We start from the raw sequence: 25419 nt of genomic DNA, 5'->3' as shown, positions 1-25419 counted from the left end.
CATGTTTAACCAATTTATTCATGAACATACACGTACAGTTATTGAGTACATTAGTATTTTGTAGCATAGCATTTTGCCTTGACAACAGCTGCTCAGAAGGACGCCCCCACAGACATCCAGTCAGTCCATTTCCAATGAACATGATCTGGATACTCCCTGCAAAATGCCAAGTACCCTGGATCTCCACAGTGGACATGATGATGCCCCAATGACAACCAACACATGGCTGTTCTCACAACCGAGGGGAGAGAAAGGGGGGGGGGGGGGGACGCTGAAGGACTGGGGGGGAGCAAGGCTACTGTTTTATTTCAGTTCCTCTCCTGGCTTTAAGTATTGCTCAGACAACCTTTTCCAAGGCATTCTGGGTAACAAAGGAAGCAGGTTTGGTGGGCAGGGTGGGTCATGAGCCATTATCACACTCCCCCCTTTCTTTCACAGTGATAAAAATGAACCGTGACCTCAGCTACTGGGCTCAGGTTCACATGAGACATGAATTGGTTACAGGGGGGGGGGGGGGGGGGGGGGGGGGGGGGGTAAACAAACCGAAGAGGGAAAAAGTGAGGCGTGAGCCCAATCTTGACACTCCACCCCCTCCCCTTGTCATCCACTGCGCTACATCTGCCCAACACTGTTCCTATAAAGCTTCCCTGAATGGGACGCGTGTGCCTCCCTCGACAACGGTAATGCACTTTAAACCAAATAGCACAACTTGAACTCTACAGAGCGGGGCTACAGCAGCACCCCCTCACATCCCCTCAGGTGTGGGGTGGGAGGAGTCAAAGGGCTGCTCACATTGAATAATTGGACAGGACACCACTGGTACACCACACGAGTAACAAAGTGCTATAGAAAAAGACGACAGCCACACTACTGCGAGCCTTCGAGGAGCCTGAAGCGTGAGGTTATTGGGGCTATGTCCTCAAACGACGCCATCCTGACAAACTCACCCCACCTTCCAGAGTTTTCTTAAGATAAGGAATGTTCGAGTCGGCTGTAGAGAGCCATAGGAGCGAAGTCGTCACTGCAAACGTCAGTTTTGATATCATTTTAACAGTCCGTCCGGAGGAAGAATGGCAGACTCTTTAAGAGGTTCACTAATGGGGCCAGCCAGTCCGTTTACCAGAATGTTTAAGCAAAAGCAGCTGACAGGTGGCACAGGAATTCCCAAAGAAATTGTGGGGGAGTGGGAGAAAAAGAAAAGTCAGGTGAGGGGGTGGCAACTGTGGATCCCACAGAATAAACTGGACTGGACACTCAGGTGCAGCTAACACATCCGTCCTGTCTGGAAATGCTACAGTGCTTTGTGTGTTCTCTTTTAAGTGCTCAAGTCCCGCTAAGAGTTTAGAAAACAAAAGCTAAAATAAATCACTGGGACAACCTGGAATTTAGCTCGGAGGAGAGGATATATAGACCGGAGTCGCCGCAATGACCGTCTAAACCACAGCTGTTGTCTAAGAGCAAATACAACAAAAGACTTCACAAGAACCCAAACTAGTTTAGCAGTGAAGAAACAAGTTCATGCTTTTTGAGGGAGGTTATCTTCCTGCAGTCTAACTATTGTACAGAGAAGGAAGAGAGGGGAAAACAGGTCTAGTAAAATACTATGTATATCGAGCCACGCTGCTCCCAGTATATTACCATGAGTTTTTGTAACAAAAATCTTGAAACCTTTTTTTCTCCAAGTTCTCTACCAAGAAAAATACAAAACATTATAAGGCGGTAAGTAACTATTTTTTTTAATTTTTTATTTATATATTTCTTCTTTTGAGAAGCCGTTACAGTGCAGTTGATCCTCGAGGCAGCCGGGTCAGGCTTCACTGCTGCTTGCACTCAGCTGGGGGGGCTGCATCCTTCTGTAAGAAACAGGATGGTGGGTGTTAAGATGAAGGCCGCTCCACACAGACTCATTCAAATGGCACGTACGCAGTCACGCCACTCCACCACTCAAGCAGCTACAAACTTCTCACCTCAGCTATTTTTAAATGCAACAGAAACGACACGGACGTGATGACTGACACGTTCACGTGATGACTGACACGTTCACAGACAGACAGTGTGAAAATACTTTTCGTTAAACAGTATCGATGCAAATAAACATCAGGCCAGGGATTCTTCAGGGTGCTGGTGAGACATTTGAAAGTCTAAGCGACATGACTTTCAGAGGATCGCGTGCTCCCGTGGGACGCTCCAGCAGCAGGTTAGCTTAGCAGCAGGCTGGCTCTGCTAAGCTAACATTTCTTCTAATTATCATATGCAACTTGTGACCTTTAAGTGCTTCATATAAATCTTTCCCCATGTCTTTTTGTATCAGCATGAGGCAAAATAATGACAAACCTTAGATGGCCATTTCAAGTTTTTCTTCTGGAGTGTAAGAGTAAGAGCACTCATGATGAAAGCTAAGCTGACCACAGGTGTGAGGGAGATAAAGTGCTTAAATGGATCAGATAAAGTGCTTAAATGGATCAAATAAAGCCCGACGTGTATGGCTTGGAGTTTTAGGCTACGTCCACACGTACACGGGTATTTTTGAAAACTGAGATTTTTCGTTTTAAAAAAATAATCCCGTCCACACGTAAAGGCAGAAATGAAGGAAAACGCTGCTAGGAACATGCCAAAGCAGCAGGTGGCGCTATATTCCTAACCGTGCAGAAATGTTGGCCAATCAGAAGTCTAGAAGCCTCGGTGGGAAAAAGTAAACAAAGCTGGGGCATAAAAGCAGAACTGAGTCGTATGTGTGGAGGGACAGTAACTGTGTGTGTATATGTAAGCATTTAAACACTGCAGAGAGAACAATTAACAGTAACAGTATTGTAGAAATTCATTTCACCGAAACAATAACGTGGCGTACAGTGTGACGTCAAAAAAGGCGCACACCTTTGACGCTGCGTTTTCTCCGTTTTTCTCGTCCACACGTAAATGCAAAAACGGAGTTTTCAAAAATATCCACCCTGGCCGGAGTTTTAAAAAAATCTCAGTTTTCAGTGACCGAAAACACCGTTTACGTGTGGATGAAAGGTGCAAACGCATAGAAAAATCTGCGTTTTCAAAAAATACCCGGGTACGTGTGGACGTAGCCTTATAGAGCCCTGAGTGAGCTGTAGGTATTGCAAGTGTTTATTTTACACAGCTAGGAGGTTCCTGTCATTTTTACTTCACCCCAGTCGTGGCTGGGAAACTTCAGGGGGCTGTGCGCTCATGTCTGAGTAAGGACCACTACCACCCACCAGCCTCTACTGCACAAAAACCATCAGCTGCCAGCATCCCCAACACGCCAGCCTAACCTGCTAGTTTCAGCAATATTACAGTTCCTGCTTTAACGCACATTAGTCGGCATCTACCAGGAGCATGTCAATCTAATGCAACTCTTAAACCCTCAGACATTAACCATCTTTCAGCCCTCACATGTTACTGAGCACTTCAGAAATCAGTGTGAGCCTAAAATCTTAGAGTTTCCAACATCATAGAATACACTTTGATTCTTATTGTCAGCTGTGCCAAAGGATTAAAGGATTATTCTGTTCCATTTATCAGCACATTCATCCAGCAAACGCATTTCTACTCATCTACTTGATGCATTCTGAGCAACCAGAAACGACCGGTAAAGGTAATTTCTCATGAGATAAACAGTTTGCTCATTTTTCTGAGACTTAAACGTCGCCGTTTGAGAACGCCGAAATGTATCTTGGTGCTTTAGGAAATGACAGCTTGCAGATCTCTCTGAAACATTACAGACATGATAGATCTCATTTTAAGACGAGCTGGTGGATCTTCTTGATGGGGTGTGTCAACAGAACAATCTGCTGTCCTCAGTTTAACTTATGGCGAGGAAAGAAACTCAGCTCAGTAATCTTCAACAAATGCAGACAAATACTGCAGTTCGAGGCCTCCATCACCGTGTGAGATAATCTCATAATGAGTCCTGTGGAGGACAAAATAATGAGAATGTTTGTTCACTAAAACAAAAAGAAATCAGACATTTCTGTGTAACTTGTTGATTAGAGGCTGATATACCAACATCAAACCAGCTAACTGCCAGATATTCAGTGACTGAAAATTTAGCTTCCAAATCTCCACTGGTTAATTAAATTAATGGTTGGGGTATATATATTAGGGATGCATAAATTGGGATTTTTCAAACCGATACTTGGATCTGAGTACTTGCAGATACAGAGTACAAAAACCGATACTTCTAACACACACATAAATGCAGACAAGTTTTATTTTATTCTCTGCCAATAAAAAATAAAATCTTAATAAAAAATGACCACATAAAAAAAATAAATAAATAAATTCTTCGCTTTTCCAAAACCTGAATTAAAGTTGGCTGTTCCACACTGCTGACATTTTGTTTAGCCTAGCTACAGCAGCCTCCAGTTTCTCTTTTTTATCTGGAGCTGCCAGTCTCACTCGCCTAACCTTGCCTGTTTAGCGCGGGATGTCCCCCTAGTGGCCAATCTAAACAACTACAACAGAAATGACAAGCCACTCTCTGACTAATGAAATAAGTTGGTATCGGTTCATGGTATCGGTTAACTTTTACGAGTATGAGTACACACACATTTTACAGTATCGGCCCCGATACCCGTATCGGTGCATCCCCAATATATATATATTTTTAAAGCAGCAAAGTTGAATAATGGGACTCCGTATCCACAGTACAAACTTGGGAGAGACCCAAACATCTGCCATAGGAGCCCGTTTTCCATTAGCCCTTTCAAAATAACAAATGTCGACACTTTAAACAAACTCAGGGACTTTAGATCAAATCAATTAGCTGCCAAATAAATGAAACACTGGGAAAAATTAAGGTTTAAAAAGCACACAGAGGATGATTAAGCCCCCGGCACACTCAGGGTGGGACGTCCTTGGAGTAGACATTACACACTTGCAGAGGTGATGATGGCACGCTGCAGCTGTTCATGGCCTGATGCCACACACATTACTACAGAGTGAGGTCATTGCTGCCACCGTTCAACACACGTGGCTTTTAATGAGCGATTCAAAGTACGCATTCAAGAAACGAATGCCGTGTCTGTAACAACACCACTGCTGCACCACTGAGCTTCTTTCTCCACATACTACCGGAGCTCCAGTTTCTAATGGATTGTAACAGGTCCTTTAGAATTAAAAGCACTTTTGGGGACATTTGAGAGCCATTTAACCAGACATTAAGACATCACAGCAGCCTTGTATTGGGGGCATGTAGATGAACAGAGGTCATGAAGGAAAACAAAGGACGTTCATGGACGAACAGACCAATGACATTTAAATGGGAACTCACACACAAACAAAAAGGACATTTTTGCCAAACAAATCATCACCCTGATGAACGAGCCTGTGTTTGTGCATGGGAAGAGTTCAACATGGTGAGGACAAAACAAAGCAGGTTGGGCTCGCTTCAACATACAGAAATGATACAGGTGCAAATGCAGAGCTCTAATATGGGTTAAACTTCATGAAAATAAAATTTAAAAAGCCAAACCAGTGAGTTAGTAAGTCAGGATAGTGTTAACACAGCAGCCGAGGAAGGGTGGAGAGAGACAAAGATGGAAAAGCCATAACCCAAAACCAAAAGGTGTGGGGGTGGAGGGTGGTGGGGGTGTGATGGTGGGAAAGCTGACAATTAATGAGCTGTACCTACCAGGATAGGGTTATTTTTCTACAGTCACCACTTAAACCTAGTGAGGAAAAATTTAAAGAGTAGCTGACAAAATATGCCAAAGTGACAGGTGATGAAGACACATCAATGAATAGGAGAAAAAAAAAAAGCCAAACTCGCAGAATACAGAATGTCAGATGTTTTAGTCGAGCAAAGCAGCAGCAGAGCTCATGCTTGTTTACATGCTGTGGTGTCAAACTCAGCTTCTTCAGTTTGGTGTAATTCAAAGTTACTCGTCTCAGGCCAAATGAGTCAACACGCAAGGTCATGCAGGTAACCCTCAAAAACCCAGCCTTACAAATACGACTACCTACAAAAGGACACTTTGAGTCCATTGATCACAGACGTTCATGCATCTTGCTGCCGTTTCCAGTGCTTTTGTTTACTCTGTTTGTTTGTTTTTTTACCTTCATCAAGAAGGATGCAGAGAATCTCAGTGAACAAAGAGCCCCGCAGGAGACAACCTGTTATTGTGTCTCAGTGGGACCAAATCTCATCAGATTTGCACTTCATTTGGTGTGTGCATGCCCACTTCTATTCAAATGGTTAAAGATGGGTACAGAATTTCTGGCCCATTAAAAGCTGCTGACCATGACGGCTGGTTCAAGCAACGTTAAACTGATAAATACTGTATAATGTTGTCTTTACATTAAATGCATTTTCAAGTTTATTTCTAATGCAGTGAATGTTTACTGACAGGTGATGAAGGACCCCTGGCTCTCAGTCACTCTCAGTCAAAGTGGTCTGGCTCACCGCTGTGCTGAGTAACCATAATGTAGTGAAGATACATAGTAGTAATAATTGGACTGTCACAATAAACACAGCTGGTGTGTTCAGGGGCGTAGGCAGCATCAGCAGCTCTGGGTGGGGGGGGAGGGGGGGATGTCTGATTGTGTCTATGGGATGAGGAGGGGGAAAAGCACCTACTTTAACTTGATTTATGACTTTAATATTGCAGTCATTTGTGACTTAAATTAATGTTTTATATCCAGTCTAAGGTTTAGACCAGGGGTCGGCAACCTTTCTGATGGCGAGTGCCATTTAAAATTTCCATTAGCAATAAATTTAATAACACTATATGAAGTTACACAATAAAAACAAAAAAAATACTTTTTATCCATAACAACAAATGAACTGTACAACATAAAATTCAAATGCTATCTATGGTCTCCTCACAACAATGATAAGAAAAATAAACTGGGCCAATTTGGCATGTTTGTTAATACAGAGACACACATGTTAATGTGATCTCTGGTCTCCCAGTGTCCAGCATTCAGACCTGAGGACTCATGTGAGAGAAAATCTGCTCACACAGATATGTAGAGCCAAATACTGTCAATAAGGCCTCTGCAATGTTCTGAAGACAGTTAAACTTGTCAGGTAGTGATGTCCAGCAGGTGAACATGCAGCTCCATGAACACGCACAGCTGTGGATTCCAGCTGCTTCGATGTTGCATTAACTCAGCCAGTTAATGCGAGACAAATCCAGCTGCTCATTAAAGATTTCTGGTTTGATCAGAAAAGAAAACATTGGTCTAAACACCTGAAAGTCCCAAAAACACATTGTGTCTCAAGTCTACGGATGTATCCGTGTATCTCCGCGGTGCTGATGCTGTGCTGAGCGGACAGCTCCTGAAGCTTTTGAAGTGTCGGAATATGGAAAGCTAACAACGTCCCTCTAAGTTATTTTTAGCCAATTACAAGTTGAATCTGGTAGTTGGGGTTGTTAGTTAAGGACTGGGACAAAAAATCATTTTAACTAGAGACCGGCCCACCAGGTATTATAGGAAAGCCATAAAGCCTTTGTACATCACTGTCACAACAGCGTTTGTTTTCATTCAGTCGTGTTGGTATGTGTATGATTTCTATACATTTTACATCAGATAAAAACTTTGGTTGTAAGCTTCAGATAATTATTTAATAACAGCGAGACATTTTTTTAAATGAAAATAAGAAAGTATTTCTTTGTGCCCCCCTCTCCCTGTTAATGCCCTACCTGGCCCCCCTGGCAACACTTTGCTAGACCCGCCCCTGCACAGTTACCAGCTGTCAGCTACTTAGAAAAGGATCCTGGTGTTATTTGTCTCTCAGAAATAGTTCATAACTTCCCTTCAACTCATCCATGTCACCTAAAAGGTAAACCTGTTTCTCCATCACCTGCTCAGCTCTGATGATTCAGTAAGGACATCTCCTGGTTTCATCTTCATGTTTCCCTCTCACCACATATCCAAACCGATATCATGACCAGCAGCTTTACAGCTGTGGCTCCAGCAAACATCAGCTGATACTTGAAATTAATATTAAATAAATTCTAACAACAGCTGATCAAACATGCTGCTGTTTAGTGCGACATCCGGTTTCCTCTTTCTGGCGCAAAGTGGGCGATAAACAAACAAGAGAGAAAAGCTGATCATTGATCAGTTTTATGGTTGAAGTAGCAACAGGAGAGGGAGGGGGAGAGAAAGAGAGAAGAACAGCTGCAGCGTAACGACAGAAAAACTCCAGCTTTGTGTCTTTTTCATTGTAGCTGAAGTCCGGGACAAACTGCGTCCCCTCTCAGCTCAACACAAAACGCGTAATATTTTCTCTGAATGCGGGATGATTCCGTCTGTACAGGACGGTTGGCAACTCTACGAACTAACCTTATGAATAAAATAAAGTTCACTATCAGTAACATCACAGCACCACCCAGCTGAATAGAAACTCCGTCATGCTAGCTAGCACGCAGTACGAGTTATTGTAACCGACTGTAAAAAGTCAGCACAACGAAAATAAACTCCACCTAAACTTGGTTTATATCTGACCCAGATAGACTGCAGGTCATAACTTCTTACCTGAAGTTCAGTTCACCGCCTTGGGTCTCTCCTCCTGCCTCCCCTTCCCTCATCCACCTGCTGCCTCCACCACTTGCTAATGTTACTGAATCTGTGGAAGCTCCGCGATGCCACCAAACTACTGAGTTATTTTTACACACCGGCCAGCATCCACCACCTTTCATTGTTTACACCATTACAAAAAAATAAAATAAAAATCTGGCCAGTGCAGCTATGGTCGTGCCATCAGTAAACCCGTCGCGTGCCGGGCCTAGGGTTGCCGACCCCTGGTTTAGACTAAGATTGACGTGGTTTCCAGATGAATTTGTTTATTAGGTGATGAAGTAAACTGCTTACTGGCAGATTTTGATACGTTTCTGGGCAGTGACCAAAAAATGAGGTAAAATCTTGTCCAAATGTGGCAGAAAAATGGCAGAAAGCCTATTGGCTAAAACTCTGTACAAACTTGAAGGATTTTTTTTCCTCGTGTCCTTTTGTTTCTGGCATACTCTGTGTTACTTCAGCTTTAACAACAACATGCAGCATTCAAATTTCAACAACTTGTAAAAGTCAAAATGGAGCACTGAAAAGACAAAATATCAACTGGATGCATTTTGTGTCTTAACCAGAGGACCAAACCAAGGTCACAACAGAACAGAAGCTGAAGCAAATTAAAGCTGGTGTAAAATGAGATGCATTTGTTGACAGTATGTATTCTGTATGTTGAAATCAGCTGTTCTCCACCTGCAGCTCAGGATCCTCAGTGACAGAAAATTATGCAGAAAGATTCTGAACGCAGTGACTCATGAAGCTACCCATCGCCTTAAGTAAGAAAATCCTGAGCCATCCAAGTTGAGAACTGCTGAGTAAGGTCTTTTCTCACAGCACCAGAGATCTTTAGACATGTCCTCTCACCTTGGGATCATAGTCGGGGTCGTTCTCCTCGTCAGCCTCCTCTTCACCTTCCTGAACACACAGCACAGGGCAACTTCAGTCTACAACTTCCAAAATGTAAGCTTTAGTGGGCTGTGGTAGTTTTACCTCATCATCTGCCTCCTCTCCCTCTTCATCATACTGTAAAAGAAAAACATTTGTTAAGGATCATGCCAAATTAAAATGCTTATTTAAGTTGAATTAATTCTTACAACTCAATCACTTTGTAACCCCACCCAAGATATCAAATGCCCACACTCACATCATCGTCATCATCCTCTATGGCCTCTCCTGTGAAATACAGCACCGCTCGGGGTACGATACGTTCGCGGATGAAGTGGCCGATTTCGAAGTCAGCAGCCAGAATGGCTTCCGAATCCTCATCCTGAAATCAGACAGTTTATTCATGCATTTCCTGAACAAAGTGAGAAGCAACCAGAGCCCCCCTGATTCAGCATTTCTATACAAATGGCATCTGAAGTGCGTTTCCTCCTTGGAGGGAAGAAGGGGTACAGAAATGATTACAAATCCTCTGGCCTGTCAGTCTCTAAGGTTTGCCTTTAAGATGTGCCAGGATGCAGCTGGAGTTAGTTTGTGATCAAATCTGAATTTTGTCAAAATCAAAAGTTGAGAAAACAGTTTGTTGCCAAACTCTAGCGGCTTTGCTTCTAGTATTACTCAATATTAAGATTCACAGCCCCTCTGGCAACCTTGACTGTAGTTACTTATCTGGGTCACCAAATCATGTTTTTAAGTCACTACATGATGTTTGAGGTTAATGGAAGTGTCTCATATAAAGAAGCTCAAGTTAATATCAAAAGACATCCCAGGTGAAACAGTGTAAAAGCACCAACTTACCAACTCGCCGTTTTCTGGGACTGCAAAGAAAGCACAGATCAAAATGAAACGATGCAAACAAAACTCAGACTGGAGCAAACTCTGCATAGCAACGGTATTTCTGCCATGTCACTCTTACCCTCTGGTGGGGTGAAGAAGTTGAAAAAGGAGTCGTTGGGGACCGTTTTGGTGACCGTCCTGACCGTGCCGCGGCCCTTGTGCTTTTGTTTCTTTTTGATTGTTTTCAATGTGACGTTCTTGCCCTTTGTCCACTCAATCGTGCAGCTGTTGTCAAAAACAAGGAGCAATGGAAACAAGGTCAGGAGGCAGCATTGGAAGTGGCAAATCTAAAAAGCATCTGGGATGAGTTATCCAGTAAGGACTTTCAATTATCCTCTGCCTCTCTGGTTGGAGAACAACCAGTTTGGTATACATTTGATTTATAAATTGTGACGTCGAGGTCACAGAGTTCAGACTCATCTCAGATATTTGGTAGATGCACCTATGGTATGACTTTCAAAGTCCTGTCAGTTCACAAGCTGCCACGTTGCCCACTCAACAGCACCACTCCATCAGCCTGTGACAGCTGAGGTGCCAAACTGAAGAACTGATAAGCTCTTTGGCAGCATTTCATTATGTGCATCGAAAGTTGTTTCGAAAACAAAAACCTGCAAAGAAGAAAGAATGGCCGACACTCACCCTGTGCAGCTCATGATCTCTGGCCCGTCGAAGGAGAAGGGGTCGTTCTCATCGGGCTCTGACCTCATCTTGTAGGTTTTTGTCAGCACTGTGTTTGTGAAGAAGTCGTTTGGCTCAAAGTGGAACTCTAATGTGAAGCTCTGTGAACACAAGAGGCTGATGAGCAAACAGACAGACTGGTTTCAGCAATTTAAAGTATGAAGCACACTTACCATTGGCTGTCCTGGATCTGAGAATTTTACTTTAATGTCTTGTAAATGCTTAAGGATGGGTTCATCATGTTCCTGAGGGGAGGGAAGAAGCAAACACAGAAAAGCTGTTATACAGCTAATGGCCAGGAGGTGGAAGCAAACCCTGATCATTGAATTAGAGAAGTCGTCGCTGTCTGTGACCCATTTTCTGTGTGTGCAAACATACCTGCAGCATGTCACTGAGCAGGTCCACATTTTTGAAAACCGTTAACCAGAATTCAGGAATGCCTTTGGGGTCTTCTTTTTCCTCATCCTTCTTCTCTTCCTCCAACTTGGCCTTCTCCTTCATCTCATCCTGGTTAAAAGAGGGTTTCTTCTAAATATTTGTGTGTGTTTGGTGAATAAACAAACCAAAAAATATTTTACGCCCTGTCCACATATACAACCACACAGCACTGAACAATAATGACCAAAAGGGGATGTTTAAAAAAAACAACCCAGCTTCACAAGCAGCACCATAGTACAGATTTAATCCACTCTTTGAGAGCAGATGTCTGAAATCAGTGATGGTTGGATGCTGTGCCGTCACTTTGGGAAGACAATTGGGTCCACGTACGAAATGTGAAAGCAGAAAAATGCAGTAAGCATGCAGGTGTGTTTGTCATTGTCCCTGCTTACGTACTGTCAGCTCTTCCTCTTCATCCGCTTTCCATTCACATTCCTCATCTGTGGGCTCATAAGCTGCTTTCACTATGTCGCTTCTCTGTGAGGAAACGAGAGAACCATCTGAATTACAAATTTACACATGCATTTGTTTTACACTGCAAGTTATACCACAGCAAATCAGTCCTTACAAAATAAACAAATCCTGCATTCTGTGAGTTGTATGAGAACAAGCGACCTCTGGATGCTAATGGCAGAGTAGTCATTTCAAACAGTGTTATTTTACAGGAAAAGGTGCCTTTAACACTGCATTAGTGACATCAGAAAAACCCAGAACAGCAGCTTGAAAGCAGACCTCACTGCAAAGGTGAAGGATCGTGCACTTGTGTTACACGCAGTACAACAGTGTGATCCAAATCCATAAAGGGGCTTTTTACAACCTCCTCTTTCATCACCTTCTGATGCAACACAAAGCAAACCTTTCAACACAAGTCAGCTTAAAGCATTTACTTCACTATCAGTTAACATTTAAGAGGAACTGTTTTTATAGTTGAGAAAACAACTCGTTTCATTTCCCAGAAAAATTCTGGTCCCAGATTATCAAAGGTTTGCAGCATATCTGAGAAAAGCCGCTTTCTTGGCTCCACCACAGATGGAAGAATGATGAAAGAGCTATGGTTACTATAGATACACTTACACACATGGAGCGTGCTCAAACAGCAGACCAGAGCCATACGTTTTCTATGCAAGCTCTAAGTTCCCTGAGCTGCTTCTAAATCCTGATGTAGCTTCACAGAAGTGTGCACTCGAGGCAAATGATGCTCAAGGAGAAAGCGTCAAACACATCGGCATCAATGCAGGTCTAAACCTACTCATGTCCAGTTACAACGTGAGAGCTGCAAGTCTTGTTCAAATCGAGTGCTTTGGCCCTCATCAAGCACTCAGCAGATTCTTGTATTTAATCAATATTTAGGTAAATGTATATGCAACCTGTAGGCTTATGAGAGTTTCTTCTGAAGAGCAGAATTTGTGATTCAACAGTTCTTCATAAAAATAAATACATTCTAAAAAGACCGTTTTTAAATTGTCATTTATGTCATACGTCTCTGTAAAGAGCCATACAAAATTAGGCTTCTGGTCTTACTGTGAGTGACTAAAGAGTGGCTGCATCACGCTGGAACACATAATACGCAGTAAGTTTGACTTTGTGGTGACAAACCATGACTTCTTTACATAGTATACACAAGACCAAAAACATACTTTGTCGAAGAGGGGCTGGTAGAGGGCAGCATACTTTCTTTCCAGCTCATGTACTTCCTCGTAGAACTTCGCTTCAATGTGGGCGCATTTGACCTGCAGGTTCTTGAGAGCATTGACACGTCTCTTTACGACCTTTGGTAAACTGAGGGAGGACACATGAACAGAAGACATGAGGACAATCCTGGTTATTGAAAAGTAATATTTAAACTCCAAGTTAAAAAAAATGGATATCAACTTGATTGGCATTCGTTTTCGAGCCCTTACAAAAAATTTTAAGTCACGGGGGGAAAGTGATTGAGGCAAATAGTGGCCCCCTCTTCAGAAGTTAATCTGCAGAGAGTGCACAGACATACTCTCCCCAGAGGATCCATGGTGAGTCAGGATGGCCTTCCAAGAAAACATTTTAAACACAGTAAAACGATGCTGAGAACTGCTTTTATTCAGATTTGCTTCACTTAACATCAGCGTCGTTTTTTAGCAGATTTATTGGTGGACACTTGGGGAACTTGTAGCCTGGTTCTTGCTGTAGACGGAGGGGTTCCTCCTCATGTCTTACAAGGTCACTTCCATGTTTGCATTTAATGACAGACAGTTTATATTTTTAAGACGTAAACTGAAATAAATATGAAACCATTTCATCACATCCATGCTTCTCGTCGCAGACTTATTTTGTAGGATGCTACCGATTCCATTCAGCTAGCTTTCAATATAGTGCATTTATCTGATGGTGGAATAAATTCTCCTGCAAATCTGCTCTTTCTGCTTGTTCTTTCACATCAGACCACATGTTTCTGCATTTGAAGGTGCACATCTCTGCGGTCCCATTTGGACACCCTGCAACTTTAACATCCTAATTATATCTTTAGAATCTGTTGAATGATCTCAGAACAGTTAACCAGACTCAGAAGTGCAGAGAGAGAGTCCAGTTTCTCTGCAGCGTGGTAAATTAGAGACGCCTGCACTAGCCTGGCAGGGGAACGCGTGTTTGAGTCCCAAGTACTGGGATGCAACCGGTGAGTTTGGTGACTGCCAAACACTCGACATGTTGATTAAAGAGCTGCTTGCTGATGGTTTTGCTGAAGAGAGCAGTGGGTGGCTCAGCCCCGTAGCCAAGACGCACAGCGACGCTAACAACCTAGCATCTCAGAAGCCCCATCCACTGACTGAGCTGTGGCCGTTTCAGCAAGCATCCTTCAGAGTGGTTTTTGTTAAAAGTATCTCCTCCACTTGGATTATTTTCATTTTAACTATGACTCACATCAGCTGTGATCACATTTCCTGGACTCAGGCAACAAATTGATCCATGTTAACTCAAGTGACTACACAAAATAAAGTCATTGTGCAGCTATTCGCCCACTAAAGCAGCCCTCATTTACAACTGATGTCAGTACTATGCCCTGAAATGCAGTGCCCCACTGTCCTTTTTCCACAACATCCTTGTATGCATTTATTTTAAAGGCTCTCTGGTTTGCTGTTTTCTGAAGGACACCAGGTGCTCACAGCCACTTACACTGAGAAAGCAGTGCTAGACTTTGGATTTTGCATTTTAATACGAACAGACAATTTTGTCTTGTTTGAACTTCTGTTTAATGTTTCACTGCCTACAGTCTGGAAGTGGTCCAACACATTAAAATGGTTTTCCTATTACCATACATCTCACCGTAATGTGCCTCAGCATACCCAATTTAAAACCAGCTGTCCTTACAAAGTGATGTTTGAAACTCAACATGCGTTCTTCCTTCATTGCATCTGAGATGATAATAGCTGACCTCGCCAGGGGCTGAGGCTTCCCACTTCAATGTAAGAAGCCCACCTGCTTCACACTGAAACCCGGTTGGATTTCTTGGGCCATGTAGTGTCACACTGGTAGATGCTCATCAACTCATGACTCGCTTGTTTTGACTGTACCGATGATGCTAACCGCTGGTGTGGCTGACCTCAACTTCAATCTCATTTGCATTTCTACTCAACAAGGTGTAGTCACCATTTCAGATACTCATCAGTATGCTAAAGCATGTAGATTGTAGGTGGATGTGATTGCTGTAACTGATGGAAAGCCCACAGCAACAGTTGCCAACAGCCAGACTTAAAGAAAAAAGCAGGATCTACTGAACAAAATTTAGTGAATACCACTCTTGCATAAAAACCTTTATATAAAAACAAAGTCTGTACATTATTCTCAATTCAGAGCTGCCTGTGTGCTGCTCAGGCAAGACAAATGAGCCATCCCTCACCTCTCCATGTACCCTGATGGTGAGCCATTCAAACCATCCAGCCTCTCCTGCAGCGCAGCCAGGATCTGTGGATTCTGCATCATCTGGACAGTCAGCTGACGAGCTGAAGAGAAAAACAGTGAAAAGAAATCTTTGAGCAGAACTTGAGCATCATCTCAGAACTGATGTTGAGTTAAAACTACACTCAAATATACAGATTTATAATTGAAACCCAAATCAGGAGCTGCACAATAACAATTTTATGAATGTTTTTGTAACCATTGCATCACTGCTCGGGGGAGTGCTCTTAAGTACTTTGCTTGTTGTATGCTTTAACCCTTTAAAACCGGTCGGAGCGGGCACGCTCTGTTTTGCGTAACTATTTTTAAATCCCAGTAGCTCTGCAACCACGTGAGCTAGTGCAATAATTTTTTTTTACATTAGAAACCGGAGGAGTTGTACTTACATCTTATGCCATCAGCTTGTCCTCGGTCACAGTTTCCTTCCACATACAGCTTTGCAAAAACTGCATAAAAAGCACTTGCAGCAACAAAAACATAATATTCCAGAAACATGCTTTGCCGATCCGATCAGCTGTTCATAACACTTCCTACGTTGGAGTAGACATCAGAGCGAACTATCGCATGTCCTCCATGTCCTGCCTAAAACTGGGAGTGACGTCATTTTCGCGGAAATGTAGTTTTTTTACCATCAGGGCCTCATGAGCCTATACTGGTGTTTTTAAAAGTTATGTTTGACTTTATGACTTTCTGTGTCGTTTCTGGGATGCTTAGGACTCATATTGCACTGCTGGAAATAGTTTATTTTGATGAATATGCTGCTTTTTTGCAAATTTGCACAATAATATTCATTTTTGTTTTTCCTGCAGTATATAAAAATTGGTGTATTTCAATAAAACTATGAAGACACTCAAAATAAATTTCCTGTGGTGGGAAACTATTTTATGCAACTTTTTTGTATTTACAGTTTTGAGGGATAAGCCTCTTAAATTTCTCTAACTAGAAATATGTTAAAAAAACAAAAACGATTTTCAATTTTTTTGTAGTTTATTGCACTTTTTTGCAATTTATGTAATTACTATGCACTTAATGCAGACATATTATTAAAATTTGGGCTATAACGGTTGTATTGATGTATAGCAACTTGAAATGCTCCCAAAAATGGCTCCACAGCATGTAAAAATATAATATAAGCTCTGGCGGACTTGGTTCTATGGTAGGTCTTAAAGGGTTAAAGTGTGGAAACAGAGGTTGATGTGTGGTTATGTGCATTATGAATGTTGCATATACATATATGCTCAGCAGTCAAAGAGTGCTCTTCCTTTGTGCAGCCAGACAGGTGACAGATGGTACAACCCAAGTGTCCGACACATTGCTCACACCTATCAAAGCTCAGTCAGATTGCTGCTGGCAGGTGAGAAGATTAAAAAGACTGGAAGTCACTTTTCTCTGCTGGCACATCCTGGACATGTCCCTTGTGTTACAAGCCAAAAATCAGTGAGCTGTCTGGGATGCTGCACTGAGTCAAATAAAGAAATAAGCTTCTCTGAATTTAGACAAAGTCAGCTCCTTAAGCAGACGCTTTAATGTAGAATTCTGTAGTAGAGCAAAAACACAAGAAGGGGGCTGTTATGAAGTGACAAAACAAATGTTGCTCCCCTTGTGACAAGGGGTCACCGCAGCAGGCAGCGCCACATGTTTTTATTTGGTATAGTTTAACCCTGGATAACCTTCCTGAAGAAACCTGAAAATGGATTTGTGTCTCTGGCTGAAACTGAACCACTGACCTGTGTGTAAACCACCACATTAGATTGTTTTAGAGAAGCATCACTACACCATTACACACTGATCCCCCTGTAGTCTTCAATTGTTACATTTGAGGTTTGAGGATACACACTTAAACTGGCTCACTGAGGGGGATTTGAATTATGTTAAAACCCATTTGCAGCACTGTCAGAATTAAGTTAACTAGCAGTTGTAGCACATTCCTCAAGTTATGTAAATGCAGGGGCAAGTTCAGCAACTATAACTGCCCATGTTGTTAAACACACCAAAACAAACAAAACCTCAAGTCAAAGTCTATCGGCTCAGCTTACTGGAACGACTGTAGTTAGGGCTGTTCGATATAACGATATATATCGGATGACGATATAAAAACGTATATCGTTTCATTTTACGCCATCGTTTGTTTCGTGTGTCACAAAATAAACTGTTTATGGCGATGTTTTTTCATCGTTTTGATGGTCACTGTAGTGGCTACATTAATTTCTTCTTTCTCTTATATTTTATATAACCACACTACGGACGGACAAGCGCCTGTTTTTATGCGTTGTCGTTAGCAACAACGACAGCAACACCATCGCATGTCCGCTTGTTTATGTTCCACATAAACTTTTCACAATAAAGCTCAAGATCCTGTTGAGACTTTTCAAAATAAACTGAATCACGTTAAAGAGCAGATTATTTACAGATGAAGTAAAAAAGAGCCGCCAGGTGCTAAAAAATAAACCTTAGACTCAAACGTTAGAACAGGCTTTTCCCCGCAGCACGCCGTGTAATAAATACTCAAAGGAAACGGCGGCCGTTACAACTTATGTCTAAAAATGTATCGTTTCATGCATCAGTTAAAACACTCGACTCCAGCTACATGACGCGCAGCTGGAAACACTTAACGGAAGTCGAGCTGCCCGAGATTCACAGAAGTTACAGAAAATGTTACATTTTTGTGATTTATTTCGTTATCGGGACGATAGATGTCTTATATCGGGATATGAGATTTTGGTCATATCGCACAGCCCTACCTGTAGTAGTAACTGAATTTCAACCAAGGTGCCACTAATACACAACCAGCAATAAAAACTTGTTTTTAATCATTACCAAATCTACCAACCACAGGAACTGTTCTATAGTGCATCCACACACTACAGATAAACTGAAGATAGAAGCTACAGCATTACTGAAACCCTCCAATAAAGCACAGGAGTATCTGCAGGGCGTGGGGTGCTTCATGTAATCAATAGATTTACATTCAGCTCAAACATGTTCAGAGCTTGTGATTCCCAAGTTACAGGTGTTCCACAACAGCATGTGTGAAACCTCAAAAGATTTCTTAATGAGGGTCTACACTGCATGTTAACGCCAGCAGGCTGCAACCATGTATTACTCACGCATTTATAATCCACCCCCAGCTTCTAGGTCTTGTGTACAGATTTCCTTAAAGTGCGGCAGCTGTGACAGATCAGACGTAGGCAGCCAGAATCAGTCTTCTTTCAAGTCTGGCTTTTAAAAGACTGCTCAAACTAGCTATAAAAAGATAGACCCGAGCAGCAATCTATATCTAGCCACAATAAGCTGGGAGTAGGCCAATATGTGGAGTCGTCGGATCCATTGAGGATCAAAGAATACATAAACAGCATCGAGATCCCAAAATAAAACGGATCAGCGCTCTCAACTGTTAAGTCTATTATGCTGTATTCAAGTTTATGTGGCACTTTGTTCTCCCACTGATAGTGTTTGAATTGTCATCTTCTCAATGTTATCACTTGGCTATTGATATTCCTTTGGCACTGGCTAAATAGCTTTTTTGGGGGGAGGGGGGCACATGTGACCCCACATTCCCCCACTTCTACATTTCACCCAAACCACAGAATATGCACAATTCAACTCTAGACTGTAAGTATACTGAGACTGCCTTACCTTTGCTGTTTTCATCTTCTCCCGTCTCCTCCTCTTCCACTTCCTCAACATCCTCCATATCTGCTGGGTCCATCTCAGCCTGATCTTTGCTGCTCAAGGAGAGAGGGGGAGGACAGAAGGTGGAAATGTTAGCCAAAACAAAGCAGTACTTATGAAGGAACATTTAAGATTGGCCAAATTACTCCTGGCATCTTTTGGCTGACCACTATGCCAGCCACATGTGGCAGTAATAGCATGACTAACAACGAAGAGCCAACTGCCATGCTGACACACCTTGCCCAAGATCATCCTGATACTGAGTGAGGGCCAGCAGTGATGCGGTGCAGCTCTAAAAATTCACTAGTAAACAAAACTGGAGTCTGCCTTTACCCATGATGCTGCTCAAAGCAGTGAAACATGATGCCCAACTTCAAGACGCAGCACTATCACAGTTCAATACTGAACATAACACAGCTTCACTAGCCCGTCTCATCCTTCCATCAGGCTGCAGACTGTTGTGAAAAATCAATGCCCAAGAGTGGAAGAATTTAAGAGTCAGAGAGACAGCTTCCATCCGATTGGGCCATTGTTACAGAGCCATACATGTTTTAAAGGTGGCCTGTAAAACACACATTTAAAGGGGGAAAAAAAGTAGCCCTAGCTGTTGGAGAGGTGTGTGGAGGAGCTCCTACTGCACTGCACCCTTAGAGTTAACCTGAGGGGCACTTTCTGAATCTGAAAACTCAGTACCAGAAACTGCAGTTCCTCCAATGACCACATGAAGCTGGCTCCAAAAACAAGTCCAACTACTGTAGGCTTCATGTTAAAAAGTCCGATTTCATATCTTTTGTAACCACGACACAGGAATTTTAGAATAAAAGGCTGGGGTGTGGATGCTTTGACAGGTGTCCCAACAGAAGCACCTGTAGCAAACCCTTTGTCAGGCTTTACCGCAACTAATCTGGACCCCTCCATGGTTCTGCTTTTGGTATATTCAAGGTTTACCTTACAAGCGCAAAAATGTCACCTTCAACTTAGAAAAGAAAAAAACGAGTTGACAGAGAGGCCAAATGTTTAATTTTAGTTACCAACACCACATAATGTACTTACTTGTCAATGTCTGCCATATTAACCGAGTCTCAAGTGATGCTAGAAAGAAAGAACAGAACCAGTTAGCTTAGAAATCCTGGATGAAACGTTATTGTTACCAGAGGGGTGCACTACACAGGCTTTTTGCAACATTGTTCAGCCTAAAGGCAAAGCTGCATCTATCCTAACCAGGTTAGGAGATGACAACTTATTAACACAACCTGCTCAAAATGACTAGTTTCAGTTTAAAAACTGGCTGCAAAGAGTAAATCATTTAATGACAATAGGCAGAAAGTTCATACACAAAGGTGTAGTGCAATTAGTAAAAGTACCAGAGGGCACCAAAGAGACATGCATGAGGTTACACATGATTGAGCTATAGCACACTTTATGTTATGCAACTTCTGTTCTCACAGTGGAAAGTTCAGGAGTGATGACCACAACCAAAATACGGCTCTTAGTAGTTCATCCGTCTGTTGAGCCTCATCTCTACCTTTACACATCTTTTTCTAGTAAGCAGTTAAAGGGTGAATACCATCACTTTGAACAATTTTATGTAATATACTTAAAAACAAAAAGCCTGGCATTTCCACTAATATTAAGAACTTGCAGAAAGGAAAGGTATCTGCGGGCGCATTGAGGATATTAATGTGCATTCATGTTTTTAATTAGTACACTAAGATTTCCGTTGAACACTGTTTACAACCAAATACTAAGCTAATATAAAGATACTGGTTTAAATTTAACAGTCATTCATCGTGTTGTTAAACAGCTACTGGAATGTTACTGAGCACCTCCACAGTAAAAAAAAATAAATAGAAACAAATTTCTGCAATAAGCGCCCCACAATGATGTTAGAGAACGCTAATAATAAACCACAAAAACTCGAGTTACTTCATATCAAGTCCTCTTCCCTTCTTATTGCCACAAAAGAACTAAAGTGATATAGTTTTTATTGTATAATTTTAAAAATGTAAAACTGCAGCCTCACCATTTTGATGCAAATGAAACTAAACTGGCTGTATAAGTAATGCTACTCCTGAAAATAGTGCACACACAGCACTACCCTCCACTCCAGAGGAAATGCATGAAAAATGCATATAAAAGGAACCCTGGGCTGCAGTCAACACAGCACTGACAGCATCTCATGAAAGATCAAAGAGAGCAGAGCCTTATGAGGCATTCACACACTGATTAAAAACAAAAGACTGAAAATGACTTTAGTGCATATGAATGTCATTTTCCCTCATTAGTCCTTTGCCGATCAGTACAGCCGTCTGTTTAGCACTGTGGCTACTATTAGCTGCTATGATCTATATTCAAATAAACTTTACTAATCTCTACAAACACACCCATCCCCAAATAATTAAGTTAATAAATAATTAACATCTTTTTTCAAATTTTTTTTATTAAAGACTCAGGATTTGTCTAAATCCATCACATGCTTATTTTAAGAGTCCCATCCCAGTCTACATGGGATCAACCCTGGCTGTTAGCCACCCACCCCCTTGCCACTCAGCCAAGGCCACCTTCCCCTGAGAGACTGATTAGGGGTCCGTGATGCAATTCAGTTGCCTCTCCCTACAGACATATTCCAACTCCACCAGCTAGGAGTTTAGCTGCTTGACAGCAGTCCCTTTTCTACTCCTGTAGCCTGGTACAGTTTGGCTTAGCACTACAGGAACCAGTTCTCCACCAGCTCTAGGATGCGACTTGCATGCAATTATGTCCCAGGGAACAGGAAAAGAACTGCTAAAACCCATAAAGGATGGACCCGAGACTCACTGAAGAGGCAGCTGAGTGCCATGGAGGAACACATGAGCCAAAGTATTTTTCCCCATTAAGAAAAAAAAAATTCAATTTTTTAAAAGTCTAATGGACTTTGACTACCACTACTTTATCATGACAACGTTACAAGACACATTTTATAAGAATCATCACTGACCTAGCAACACATGAATGACACGACAGCATTTCAGCAGAGTGCAGATGATGGTAAAAGCTCCATAATCCTTTTCCTGACTGCCATGTTCTTGCTGCTGTCCCAACTCATCAGCTCATTAACTACATTCACCTGTCATCCCAGGGGCAAATCTGTCCCTTGTTAGCCTGTAACACTAGCAGCTGCAGGGCTTCAAGAACTAAAGCCCAGGAGCTTATAATCTATTACACTTAACTTTTGACAAATTAGAATCGAAACCAAAAATCTATGTAGGTCTTTCAACCGAGCAAGGAAATTATTTCAACAAAGCAGCATATCATAACCGTTTATCTCAGGTGGGCTATATTCAGCCGATACGCCAAGATTATTCAGCTGCAGAGCTGGTGTGACACTTTTAGCTTGGAAAAGTCACATGACAGATCAATGTGTTTCTTCCCTCTTGCCGAGGATAACTGATTTAGGGAGAAGCCTGCCTTGATGGCTGGTTTGTGATTTTAATTACATCCCATTTTTCAAATGAAACCTGCAGGCTGCCACTTTTGGAATAGCAAGAAACGTTTTTCAGGCTTTCACTTTTTAAGTTTACACTGACAAATGAATAAATCGGAAAGTGTCTAGGAATAATAAGAGCACATGTGCTTTATGGGACTCTAGGATGACACCCACCATCCCTACCAACTCTCTATTTCTCCAAATTATTGATAAGTACTGGAGAAAGCTCTTAGGACAAAAAAAACTTCCACTGTGCAGAATGAGATGACAGTGTTTTTAGCTGGGGTAGTTGGCTTATAATGCACGAAAAAAAGACCTGGGCATATTACGCACAGGATAATACCAGTCTGGAGCATTTTCTATCAAATTGCCCAGGCCGACCTGCGTCAATATCAACAGCATGCCTCATTGTTTAAGTCCCTAAAATACCTCAACTTGTTTTTTCACTGTGAAAAGTGATAACAACATCAGCGCTTCCAGAGCTATATGTGGCGATTCATTTGAACAAAAAAACAGATTTAAGCTGCTGCCACCTTGTTTAGTGTGTAATTGCCATTAAAAAAAGACAACTTAAACCCACCTACGTCTTCCCAGAGAAGACTAATGGCAACACGGAGCAGCTAATTGATTACATTCTCCTAAAAACATCAAACTGGCCCAAAGGCAGACCCTTACTCAAGATAGCCATTTCTACTATCCCTGCCCAGCGACCACGTGTTGCATGCTGAAGTCATGTCGACCCATTCATGACTAACAAAAAGCCCCGGGTGGATGCCTGCCTGCTGAAACCACATTTCGGCTTCATTTGGCAGCCAACCTGTTGAAACGTTTACTCATTTTACCTACATAAAACAAGCCGGACCCCGGCTAGTGTACAGACCAACTTTAGCCGGCCTGCCTCAGTCTAGTATCAAAGAGCTCTTGTGTGTGCGCTGCTAGTTAAAGCTAGCTTGCGTGCTGCTAGCTCGATGCGCACTACTCGGGCAGAGCAAGTGGGAGGAACAGCTTCGACAGACACGGTGCTGTAACTAGAAAATATGGGCCAGTTAGGAAGTGGTGTCAACGCTCCAGCACCACGTTTTAACCAGCTTCCCCTTATGTAATAGAAACAACTATCCAATTCAACCAAACGCCGCGTGCCGTTATCAGTAAAGCTCAGTCTCGTGAACAGTCCCCCTCCACCTCCACCCACCCATCCTCCACAAAAATAAAAATAAGGTCAAGTCCAAAATTACAAGATAGGAGACACGTGTCAACAAATGTCGAAAAACGCCGACAAGTGCCGGACTTGGCCAGCGTTTTGTCCTCTCTGCGAATGCAATGACCGGTCAAACAGTCCGGTGGAAGCGGACGAACATAAACGCTGTTTTATTGTTTTTTCCAAATCGCGTGTAACGTTAACACACATCATGGTGGAGCCAGTCTCAATGGCTGCTGCCACTGTCTGACTTGACTAGCATTAGCAAAAGCAGCGCTGTCACCCTCTTGCCACCGTTCGCTCATACAGTGGGACTGAAATTCAACTTCGGGGACGACGACCAAGTTTGGGGCGTTAGCGCCGAAGCCATTTCCAACTCCCGTCTCTTACCTTCGCTGTCTAGCCGGAGGCTGGTTTGGTTAGCGGCGCTACGCAGTGAAGCGGTCTCGAGGAAGAAAGAGACTCCGCTCCGATGGCGGTAAAAGGGAGAGAGATCCCGCCGCCTGCGCTCATATACATCCGACGTCATCACGTAAACCGGCAATCACCGGGGCAACGCTGTGCATGGGAGGGGCGGCGGTGAGGTTGCCCCTTGGGGGGAAAGCAGAGGATGAGGAAACATCGTTCCAGTCCTCCTTATAGTCTTCTAATCATCTGGTTTTGCTCTTCATCACCTCATTCATTCATTATCGTCACAACTCTCTCTTAATCAGCGTCTTAAACTTCTTCACCATGTCATTTCCTGTTATTATCTTATACCACGATTGTCATGATAGCAGCTACCAGCTCCATTGTCTTCATCATCACTACCTGGGGAACTGATTACACTCATCATGGACGTTGTGACGCTCGTCCTTTTGCCATAATCTTCATTCTCAGTTTCCCCAGCAAGACTCGTGCTCCCCTTGTTAAATCACCACGTCTTCACCAGCATCCCAGCCTCTTTGACTACAACAAACCACACTTTGGGACCTTTTATTGGCGGTATCTGTTTTAGTCATAAAAACTCTCAGACTTCAATGCTAATGTGTGTTTCAGCTGTTCTAGCTATGTTTTAGCTTTTCTGTGAAGCACTTTGTCATTTGTATCTTGAAAGGTGTTATGCAAAAAATTTTGCTTACTTTTTACTTCACTTACATGGTGACCCAACAACGTACTCACACTTTATGGTGGTTTGCTTAAAAATGAACTGTGTGTACACCGCTGTTACACTGAACAATAGCACACCCAAAAAAGTTTTTTCTATAGATTGAGGACTTAAAATCTGAGATAGGTAATGGGGTGCGGTGGTTAGCACTCTTGCCTGGCAGCAAGTAGGTGCTGGGTTCAAATCCACCATCTGGCCAGGGCCTTCCTGTGTGGAGTTTGCATGTTCTCCCTTTGTCTGTGTGAGTTCTCCCTCTGGGTGCTCTGGTTCCTCCCACAGTCTAAAGGCATGCAGTTAGTGGGGTTAGGTCCAGTGTTGATTCTGTCTATCAATGTCCCACCATATAAGCGAAAATTTATCAGGTGGTTTTCAAGGGAAAGTGTATACCGGTTAAAAAAATAGCCTACAAACATTTGAGTGATGACATATCTCAAAACAGAGACAGCTGGATAGAAAACCTCTTCCCAGTGACCCATAATGAAGCCAGAAGCAAAGACTGGAAGGATTTCACTGTGATTCATCCATCAGGCAGCACCGGACTCAGTGTTACTAACACCAGGCACACTGCTTGGCTTCTACCCTCCTCTG

General features: G+C 42.5%; 1 protein-coding gene across 2 annotated transcripts; it reads right to left on the bottom strand.

The window, feature by feature from the left end:
• nap1l1 (nucleosome assembly protein 1-like 1) lies at positions 1-24218 on the bottom strand. Of its 2 annotated transcripts, XM_085137822.1 has the most exons (16): positions 24075-24218; positions 20074-20112; positions 18985-19073; positions 15290-15392; positions 13056-13197; positions 11815-11895; positions 11359-11487; positions 11154-11225; positions 10942-11081; positions 10382-10527; positions 10264-10283; positions 9668-9790; positions 9514-9546; positions 9388-9438; positions 5642-5678; positions 1-1853 (listed from the first exon to the last, which is right to left on the bottom strand). In XM_085137822.1, exons 2-15 carry the CDS (start codon positions 20088-20090, stop codon positions 5673-5675), a joined length of 1152 nt encoding a protein of 383 aa, XP_084993948.1. In that variant the 5' UTR covers positions 20091-20112; positions 24075-24218; the 3' UTR covers positions 1-1853; positions 5642-5672. The 2 variants fall into 2 exon arrangements, with proteins under 2 accessions (XP_084993948.1, XP_084993947.1); XM_085137821.1 differs by lacking the exon at positions 5642-5678.
• Positions 24219-25419: the final 1201 nt, after the last annotated feature.

This window comes from Neolamprologus multifasciatus, chromosome 17 (genome assembly GCF_963576455.1).
Source record: "Neolamprologus multifasciatus chromosome 17, fNeoMul1.2, whole genome shotgun sequence".
NCBI lineage: Eukaryota > Metazoa > Chordata > Actinopteri > Cichliformes > Cichlidae > Neolamprologus > Neolamprologus multifasciatus.
This window is presented reverse-complemented; position numbering and strand designations above follow the sequence as displayed.

What these genes read in the sequence shown, in the direction of transcription:
- nap1l1 (XM_085137821.1), bottom strand. An exon ending in GAGAGGAGGCAGATGATGAG is followed by an intron (nt 9,439 to 9,513) that starts GTAAAACTACCA and finishes CTGTGTGTTCAG; the next exon opens with GAAGGTGAAGAGGAGGCTGA. An exon ending in ACCCCGACTATGATCCCAAG is followed by an intron (nt 1,854 to 9,387) that starts GTGAGAGGACAT and finishes TGTTTCTTACAG; the next exon opens with AAGGATGCAGCCCCCCCAGC.